Source organism: Propithecus coquereli, unplaced genomic scaffold, assembly GCF_000956105.1.
Source record: "Propithecus coquereli isolate 6110/MARCELLA unplaced genomic scaffold, Pcoq_1.0 Scaffold443, whole genome shotgun sequence".
NCBI classification, from domain to species: domain Eukaryota; kingdom Metazoa; phylum Chordata; class Mammalia; order Primates; family Indriidae; genus Propithecus; species Propithecus coquereli.
Genome location: NW_012150208.1, coordinates 525244 through 535373, shown reverse-complemented (window position 1 = coordinate 535373; position 10130 = coordinate 525244). Strand labels below are relative to the sequence as shown.

At 46.2% G+C, this 10130-nt stretch overlaps 2 protein-coding genes across 2 annotated transcripts in view; both read left to right on the top strand.

Moving 5' to 3' along the window:
• Nucleotides 1-6704, top strand: part of CLK4 (CDC-like kinase 4) — a 42827-nt gene extending 36123 nt beyond the window's left edge. Inside the window, exon 14 of the mRNA XM_012654647.1 lies at nt 6681-6704. Within this exon, the coding sequence (XP_012510101.1) occupies nt 6681-6704 (24 nt within the window). The remainder of the gene's footprint in view (nt 1-6680) is intronic.
• A 2343-nt stretch (nt 6705-9047) lies between these two features.
• Nucleotides 9048-10130, top strand: part of COL23A1 (collagen, type XXIII, alpha 1) — a 333882-nt gene continuing 332799 nt past the window's right edge. Inside the window, exon 1 of the mRNA XM_012654681.1 lies at nt 9048-9347. Within this exon, the coding sequence (XP_012510135.1) occupies nt 9048-9347 (300 nt within the window). The remainder of the gene's footprint in view (nt 9348-10130) is intronic.

Sequence of the window (10130 nt, the reverse complement as noted above, 5' to 3'; positions counted from 1 at the left end):
CTCGCTCTTGCTCAGGCTGGTTTCGAACTCCTGAGCTCAAACAATCCGCCCGCCTCGGCCTCCCAGAGAGCTAGGATTACAGGCGTGAGCCACAGCGCCCGGCCAGAAGAATTCATTATGATCAATAATAGCTGATGATGATAGGCTTGGTAGATATTTGCAAATAGGAGACAATTCTAATTCTTAAAGATTCTTGATCATTTGATCACTACGTTTAAGAGGTTGATATCTCCAGCTAAATCCCTAAAGGTCTTAATATAGTTAATTTGGTTGATTGGTTTTATTTTGTTTTGTTATTCTTTAAGTAGAAGGAATAAAATGTTCAAAAGTCAGGTTAGTTTTATAACAATCCAGCCTTTGGGGATATAATTGCAAGGACATTTTTGTTAAACATGCATGTATTTATTACAGTTTAAGTCATTTGGGAAAGCTGGCCAGTTCTATATTAGGGATTTTTTTTAATACAATGCAAAAGTAGAATAGAATAATGAATTTCTATATACATAGCTTCAAAAATTAAAAATATTTTGCAAATTTTATTCCTGTTTCTCAACTTACTTGTATTTAAATACAAATGCCAGATACCATATTAGTCATTTATAATATTTCTGTATCTTTTTAACAGATAAGAGTTTTTAAATCATAATTCCACTATCATATCTAACAAAATAATTCCTAATCTGATATTCAGTCCATAATTAACATTTCATGAATGTCTGAAAAAAAAGTTATAGTTGATTTGTTTGAATCAGGACCCAGTCAAGATAAATGGGGACTAGAGGAATGAACATTACGAGGATAAAATGCTGAGTATGAGAAATCCTCTGTGAGAAAGGACTCAGTTTCATTAGCAAAAAGTACGATGGAGGTGGGGATGGAGAATATACATGTGATAAACCTGGGACATATTGACAGTACGTGGACCCTGACTGGGTCCTGATTCAAACAAACCAGCTATACAATGACCATTTTAAAACGGAATTCCTTTTAATAAATACAGAAGGGCTATTAGAAATACACTGTGTTGCAACTTTTAATGAAGTAATGGATCCAGTCACCAATGGATGCTAAATAATTGGGTGAAAAATTGATGAGGAACTTTATCAGGGAGGAATCAGGCAGACAATGCCTGAACTCCAGTAGTCCGGCAGAGCCTAAGATCAACAACCAGACGAGCGCTTGTCAGGTGATGCAGTAGGAAGTGTGCAGCACCTGTGAGGTATCATTGCCTAAAACAAAGACGTTGAACCTGGATCTAATCAAGCTTCAAGGTTGAAACTGTAATATAAAAAAGCGTTTAGCTCTTTCTGCTCTTCATTTCTTACCTTTCAGCTAATTCCTTGAGGTTAGCAGTTCAGTATACTGAAAGAACTCAGACTTTTTACCACCACGATTTAAACTTTGGTCTCAGGTCTCCTCTGACACTCAACCAAGCAAAGAAATTTTACTTCGTTAGGTGGGGTCACTTAGAAGTAATATCTGTGTTATAGGATGATTAAAGACATCTAGCAGATTACCTGGAATTTGGTAGTTCCACTAATAAGTAGCAGTTACTTTGTTTTCTATAAGTGCTTTAACCCAGATAACCGCTTGTTTTATTTAATAATGTTAATTGTTCCTCTGTATGGCACCAGAAATTATTAAGCTATCGATTCTATTCATGATCCACTAACATTGAAGTTTTTATTGTGGCATTTTACTGAAAGTAAAAGGAAGAACAGAATTTCCAAAAAAAAAAAATTGTTTTTAACAATCAAGAATATCCACTACTCAGATATGTTTTCTTACATTTACTCTTTTCCTGGTTTTATTAATATTAATAGTTTAGTTTTAAATGTTAAAATTGTGGGGAGAAATCCTATCTAATTAAAAGACTGAGGCTTACATTGAATTATGAAGACTTGAAATCACCCTAAATATCCTTTGAGGCTGGAATCCCAAAGGCCTAGTTCTTTAAGATTCTGTCAGATTCAATTCTGGCAGTCAGTATAATGAAATGAAGTAAAGATTAATTGCAAATTTTGGGGAGATGCCCCATACCCAGGTAACTTAAAAATTTTCCCATTATAAATATAGCAGTTTTTTTTTTTTAAAGCTGCTTGGTTTCTCCTAACTCAAGGCAACATGACAGGTACAGTTTTGAGAATGAGTGGCAAGAATAAACCTTCATGATATTTACAGTATCTCATTGATGGGTGAATTTAATTTTAAAAGATCTTGCTATTTATTTTTGTGTTATACTTTTCAAATTACTTTAGAAGCATTTAAGTATTTTAAATGTTTTAATGTGCAGCTGCACACTTGAGAACAATATGGTTTGCTTGCCAGCAGAGTCAGTTGGATTCAGACCCTGTTGCCATCTTGTATATGTGGACAAGTTACATAATCTTTTTGGTCTCCTGATCTATGAATTAGAGTACTCTAACTTCCTGAAGGTTGTTATGAGGATTAAATAATTTACATAAAGTGCTAGTGAATGATAGCTATTACTGTCACTATTTCTTGATTTATTTTCTCTTTTCTTGATTTATTTTCTCTATTCTTGATTTATACAATATTCTACAGTCTATAAATTATTTTCCTGTTATGTTACTTTTAGCCCTATAGGATTCATATAAATGAGTGCAAATAGAGATTATCCCCATTTTAATGTTAACACAGTGTATCTTTTTCCATCCTTGTGCTTTTAATTTTTTATGTCTTTAAATTGTTTCTTATAGGTAGTATATAGTTGGGTTTTGCTTTTTCATCCCATCTGACAATCTTTACCTTTTAGTTAGTTATATGTGTTTAGACCATTTATATGTAATGTAATTATTGAGGTGTTTTGGTTTAGATCTACCATGTTGCTATTTTCTATTTGTTTCATTTGTTCTTTATTCCTGTTATCCTCTTTTTCTGCCTTATTTTGGACTGATTATTTTTCCACAACTCTGTTTTATCTCCTTTGGTGGTTTATTAGGTATAACTATTGTGTGTGTTTAGCAATTGCTTTAGAGTTTGTAGTATACATTTTTATCACAGTATACAGTACCTTTAGGTGACACTACACCACATGAAGTATGAGAATATTTTTTTTTTTTTTTTTGAGACACAGAGTCTCGCTCCGTTGCCCAGGCTACAGTGTGGTGGCGTCAGCCTAGCTCACAGCAATCTCAAACTCCTGGGTTTAAGCAGTCCTCCTGCCTCAGCCTCCCAAGTAGCTGGGACTGCAGGCGTGCACCCCCCCGCCGTGGCTTTTTCTATTTTTAGTTTCCCGGCTAATTTTTTTTACCCACATAGTTACCATTTCCTGTGCTTTTCAATCCTTGTATAAATCCATATTTCCATCTGGTTTGGTTTTCCTTCTGCCTGAATTACTTCCATTAACATTTCTTTTTATTGTGGGTGTGATTGTGTTGAATTCTTTCAGCTTTTGTATGTCTAAGCATCCATAGCCTTTTTTTTTTTTTTTTTTTTTTTTTTGAGACAGAGTCTCACTCTTTTGCCCGGGCTAGAGTGAGTGCCGTGGTGTCAGCCTAGCTCACAGCAACCTCACACTCCTGGGCTCAAGCGATCCTCCTGCCTCAGCCTCCCGGTAGCTGGGACTACAGGCATGCGCCACCACGCCTGGCTAAGTTTTTCTATATATTTTTAGTTGTCTGATTAATTTCTTTCTAATTTTAGTAGAGATGGGGTCTCACTCTTGCTCAGGCTGGTTTCGAACTCCTGAGCTCAAACAATCCACCCAGAGAGCCTCGGTCTCCCAGAGTGCTAGGATTACAGGCGTGAGCCACCGCGCCAAGCCTTTGTTTTTTGAAAGGCATTTTTGCTGGGTATAGAAATGTAGATTGACAAAAGGTATTGCTTTCCTATCTTCTGGGTTGCATTGTTTCTAACAAAGAAGTCTGCTGTTATCTTTGTTCCTTTGTATATATCCTTTCCTCTGGTTGCATTTTTTTTCTTTACTACTCATTTCAAGCAATTTAATTATGATGTACCTTGTGTGGTTGTCTTCATGTTCTTTGTGCCTGGGTTCCTTGAAATTATTGGATATGTGAATTTATATTTTTTATCAAATTTCAAACATTTTTTCAGCCATATATTTTTTCTGTCCTCTTCCCTAGGGACTCCAGTTACACACCACTTGAAATTATTGCAGAGCTCACTGATGCTCTGTTCATTTTTTTCAATCTTTTTCTCTCTGTTTCATTTTGTTTTTATGGGCGGATTTTTATGTTCAATAATCTTTTCCTCTGAAGTGTCTAATCTGCCTTTAATCCCATCTATTGCGTTTTCATTTCAAACATCGTTATTTTAATCTCTAGAAGTTTGTTTTTTGTTTTTAAAAAGCATATTTCATGTCTCTTTTTAACATATTCATTCTTTAGTTCCTTGAACATATGAAATACAGTTACAACTTTTCCTTTTTTTTTTTTTTTATTACACTCTCAAAGATGGTAGAGAGCAGCCGGCCCCAACAAGAAATAGTCAACAGTTATAACTTTTGATATCCGTATTTACTAATTGTACTATCTCTCTAATTTCTGGGTTGGTTTTGATTGATTGCCTTTTTTTCTATTATGGGTCATATTTCTTGCTGCTTTAAATGCCAGGTAACTTTACCTTTTGTTTTACCTCATTGGGTGCTGGATGTTTCTGCATTCCTATATGCTTGAGTCTTGTTATGGGACATGGGTAAGTGTCTGGATCAGTGTGATCTTTTCAGGTTTTGGTTTTAAGCATTATTAGGCAGGACCAGGGCAACATTTAGTCTAGGGCTATTTTTTTCCCCATTAATGAAGCAAAAACCTTTTGAGTACTCTACCCAATGCCCTCTGAATTATCAGGTTTTTCACACTAGCTGGTGTGAAGAGCGATCCCTGGCTTTCTGTGACCTCGGGGTTTGTTTCTGCTAATGATTAGCGTCTAACCCTTTTGAGTTATTCCTCCTGGCCCCAGGTAGTTTCCTCACACACACATGCTGATCAGTATGCAGGTGAAGACCTCAAGGGACCACTCTAGTTCTCTGCAGCTCGCCCCTCTCCGGTCCTCTCCTCTGCAAATTCCGACGGCCCCTGCCTCCCTGGGTGCACAGTTCTCCCTTCACCTTAGGCTGGTTCGGCTCGTGTCTGCGCACCATGGCCTGGAGAATCTCTCCGGAAAGTAGTAAACCAGGGCGATCCTTGGGTCCACTTTGTTTCCTGTCTCCAAAGATCAGAGGCCTTTGTTGCCTGATGTCCAGTGTCTTGCAAACTGCTGTTTCATAAAGTTTGCCTGATTTTCTAGTTGCTTCAGACAGGAGGGTAAATCTGGTCCCTGTCAGTATCTCCATTTTAGAAACTAGAAAGTGAGGGTCTGTAGGTTAGTAGCTTGCTTCAGTTTGTCCTGTGAACTGTTAGTGGAGCCAGAACGAGGATCTAGGCACTGAGTCAAGGCCTGGGGCTTTTCTACATCAGCAGTCTTCTCATGTAATTGAAGTTTATCCCTTTAAATCTTACAGCTTAATTGAAACCATTTTTTGCTGGAAACTTTTATAAAATGAATTACATACCCCTGCCTTCTTAAACAGCATTTTGAACATATTTGAACCTTTTCATTATTAACTTACTTATGATCTTCTACAGTGGCTATCAACCCTATCTGACCCAAAAAAACCCCTATTCTGTAAGATGTTTCGTAATGCCCCTTTTACCTCTAGGAGTCTGCTCCAGTTGCAGTGGGGCAAAGGAGTGTCATGAGGTGCCCGGCCTGTTCTTTCCTGCTCCCGCTGGATAAAGCAGCCCGACCTCTTCCTGCTGATCGGCAACCACCCCTGCCAAAATGGTGCCTACTTCACTTCAGTTCCCTGTACACAGAATTCAAAGCGCCCTGGGTAACAGCCATAGCTTGTAATTTAATGGGACCCTTGCTGTATCCCCTGGCAAGAATGCAATCTCTTTGAGAACTAGAACCTCCAACCGTGAGAGCCCAGAGTTGTGGGGACAGCAAGAACAAAATCCCCCAGCGGGTCATGGGGAGTGACAGCCAGTGGGCACTCTTGCTTCTACCCCTTGGTTCCTGGACCCATGTACTCTTACTGGGAACGCAGCATCAAAGAGAGGTCTCTTTAATGCACACACCACATCCTGAAAGATGGCACTGCAGCCTTGCAGAGTACTAAGTGCTTCGTCTGTGCCTTCGGAAGGCAGCTCCAGTATTCTGCAAGGCTGGCTGCTGCTGGCCAGTGCAGGATGTGACACACCAGCAGATCCCATGATCACGGGCTCACCCCCACACCTCTGCTGTAGAGTGGGTCCCTTGGTCGGATGCTGTGTTGTATGAGATTCCATACCCATGGATTGGGCATTCTGTAAGGACAGCAATACCAGCCGAGGCTCTGTGCACAGGAAAGACAAAGCCCATACCTGCAAATAGCCATCCATGTGGGGGACAAACTGCTGGGTCATCCAGGAAGGACGGAATCCAAAGTCGTGGCCACCAGGTGGCAAACCGGCCTCCCTGAGGAGTGCCATGTCAGGGGTTAAAGTTAGTCTATTGCTGACAGGGTAGCCATTCTGAGGCAGCAGTTGCTCGACTGACCTGGGAAGGCGCTTCCTACTTGTTAGGTGATGCTACATACATGATAGTTTAGGTGGATATTCTCTTTTTCTCCTTCAAGACCTGCCCTCCACCCTTCTGACTCTGCTCTTGCCCTTTAGGAGGTTGGCCCCTTGGCCCTGTAGGTTAGGTCACCAGGAGCCTGAGCATGAGACAGGTTGAGCACTTATTTCCCCAGCTCCCTCCCTTCCAAGCCATGGTTTTGCAGAGGTGGTCCCCTAACCAAAGGCCACAGCTCCTGTGGAACAAACCCCTTCTATAGTTCCAAGCTCTGCCTGGGCTCCCAGCTAGGGACGGCAGGGGCTTCCCACTGTGAGTACCCTCCTTCCGCCCCCCTGCCGGCTCCTCTCAATCTCAACTTTGTGAAGGGGCTGTCTTGAGTCCCCTTTCTAATGATGACGTCTTGTCTTTCTAGGACCTCAACTGACACAAGAGTATTTCCTTCCTTGTCATTTAAAATGAGTTGTAGACAGCAAATATTTCCATCTTAATTCATCCAACAAGTATTTACTGAGCACTATGTGCTAGATAATGTTCTGTTCTTTGGGGAAACAGCAGTGAGCAGGACAAGGGGATTTCTTTACGAGGAAACTTCAAACAGCGATGATTGCCCTGGCTGCCCGATTCATCCTCCTGCAGGGGAGGGACTGAGGGTGCAGCCACCTTTGACTGGGCAGTCTGGGAAGGTTGTTCTGGAGGCAGTGAGGTCAAGGACCTGGAGACCTTGACCTGAAGGAAAGGCAGAGCTTGCCATTCAAAGAGCAGGATGTTGCAGATGGTGAGGTAGCAGGCAAGGGCAGAGCCCTGAGGAGACAATGCACTTGGCTGGTCCAATATACAGAAGCTTCTGGAACATAGCGAACAATATGTACAGTAACGTTAGCACAGGTAGGTGGTGGGCAATTTACCTGTGTTCCTAGTAAGAAGGAAGTGCTACCTTGTAATGGGGGATTGGCCTCTTTTCAGAGTAGACTGTCAAGTTTGCTTAGCAAGTACTTTTCAGACCATTTATTGGGCATATACTAGATTTTAGCACAGAGTCAAGACTATCTCTGTAACCACATAACCATAACCCCAATCAACCTCAGGGATAATGCTCCCCTCTGAATTAAGGGAATACGAAGGATCGTGTTAGCTGGAGGTCCTCGATAGTTTTGAGAGACAAGTATCCACGAAATCAGACAACCAAAAGATACCTAGAGAGTGAGAGGGAAGACAGGTATAACAGGTCTTTTTCTAAAAAATGGTTGTGGACCTGCCCAAATTACAAATATCTAAGTTTGTGGTGTGTTGTTTTTATTCAGGTATTACAGGTGTTCGTGCAAGAGGTACCTGGGAGCCATTTTAGGCTATAACTATACCTGGTAGGCGTCTGTGAAGACGGCGGACCGTGGCTTCCAGCCTTTCTCCCCTTTCCCGCCAGGACTTGGCAGGGCCACTCCAGTGCACGAGCTCCATTCTCTTCTCGGCCCGGGCTGTGCACCAGAACTTTCCTGCCTTGACCTCGTGATGTAGATTTACAGCGAAATCGCAATATAGGTTAAATGCGGTGCATACTACAAATTTATTTTCGGTCAAGTTGTGTTTCTACTGCAGAATTAAGCCATCAGTCCAACAAATTTGGAGTACCTTTTCCGCACCTTTCCCATTTGTTTTATTCTCAGTTTTCTCAAATAAAAGCCCTCTCTAGGTCAGGAACAAAGTCTTACCATTTCTGTTTCCAGCACCCACATCGGGCACATAGTAAGTGGAGAGAAAATTAAGATTCTAAGAGGCATATTTCTGCTTGGCGCAGACCCTGACTGCGTCTTTAAATGTGAGTGCGCAGAGGTCGCTTTCGGCCACGAAGCGGCGCTAGGCCACCATCTAGGACAGACCCTCGGAGTTTTTCCACAGGGTTCAAAGTTTTGAACTTTTTAACTGTCAGAAAGGTTCCTAAGTTTGGGGGAATGCTCCTAAGGCACGGATGGTGGGTGCTGCGGCCAGGGCCGGGCTGCAGAAGGCGCGCTGCGTCGCGGGGTGCACTTGCGACCTCTCGGGATCGCGGCAGGGACTCGGGCTGGGGGGTCGCAGAGGCGCGCGCGGCGGTGCGCCCGGCGCCCGGCAGGTGAGGCAGAGGCGCTCTCCGCGCGGGGTCGGCCGGGCGCAAACCGGTGGCTCCGAGGAGCCCGCTCCCTTCCCGCCCCCGCCCCTTGCCGCGCCGGGCCGGCCGGGCCGCTCCTCCCCTGGGTGGGTCCCGGCTCCTTTTCTGGCAGAGCCTATTTGCATAGAGGAAACTGCCCGAAGTGGCCGCTGTGGAGGAGCTGGCGGAGGAGAAGGGGGCGTGCGCCGCGATCCGCCGCTATCTGGAGGCCAAGCCCAGCGCCCGGCCGACCTCGTGCCTCCGCTCTCCCGCCTGCTCCCCGCGCGCTCAGCCTCAGGTCCAGCTCCGCACCAGCCCTCGGGAGCCCGCGCGCGGCGAGCGCGCCATGAGCCCGGGCGAGCGCGCCGGGGACGACGGCGGCGGCGACGCGCAGAAGGGCGGCCCGGCGGGGGGCGGCGGCGGGGGGCGCCCCGCGGCGCCGGCCGGGGCCCGGGCGTCGAGCGCGCTGTGCCTGCTGCTCTCCGCGGGCTCGGCGGCCGCCTGCCTGCTGCTGGGCGCCCAGGCGGCCGCGCTGCAAGGCCGGGTGGCGGCGCTGGAGGAGGAGCGGGAGCTCTGGCGGCGCGCGGGGTCGCCGGGCGCCCTGGCAGCCGGGGCCGAGCCGCACCTGGAGCGCCTGCTGCGCGAGGTGAGGCCCGGGCGCGGCGCGGGGGCGCGCGGCTGGAGCCGGGGGCGCCGGCCGGGGAAGCGTCCGTGCGCCGGGAGCCGGGGCAGCGTGTCCGTCTCCGCAGGAGGGTCGCCGGCTGAGTGCGCTAAGGCCGTCGGAAGCGGGGAGTGCTAGCAGGGGTGCTGCTGTCCCGGCGCCCGCCCCAGGTCCCCTGCCGGGGCACGCGGCCGTGGGAAGAGCGAGCCAGAGGCGCGCTTGAGGGGACGAGCGGTGGCAGGGACTGGAGAGACCGCGGACTGCGGAGCTGGACTGGAGACTCCGGGTGTGCGGTGAGCGCCCTGGGCACCGGCGACGCTCGTGCGGGAAGCGAGCGTCCGGCGACTCCTGTCGCCGCTGGCAGCTAACGTTCCCGCCGCCGGTCTCCGTGGAGAGGCCGCGGGAGGGCCGGCCCGGGGCGGGGCCCTGGCGTGCTCTGCTTTGTTTCAGGCGCTTTGGCTGCCGAGGTGAGCGCTCGCCCAGTGCGCCCGGGGCCGGAGGGCGGCCACATCAGCCCGGTAGGATGAAAGGAAGGAAAAACTGTCGTGGCCAGAGACCTGGATGGTGGTTTCAGGCGGTGCCATCTATGCAATGAGTACGGAGCGCATCCTGAGTTTCCTTGTTCTATACGTGGGAATGGTGATGCCCACAGCTTACCTGAAGGCGTCATATGAGGCTCTGTGACACTTCCAAAGGTTAAGATTGCTGCTGTGTGTCTTCAAAGTAGGAGCCACATTTTGGACTCCAAAGCCCTTACCCAACATGTTG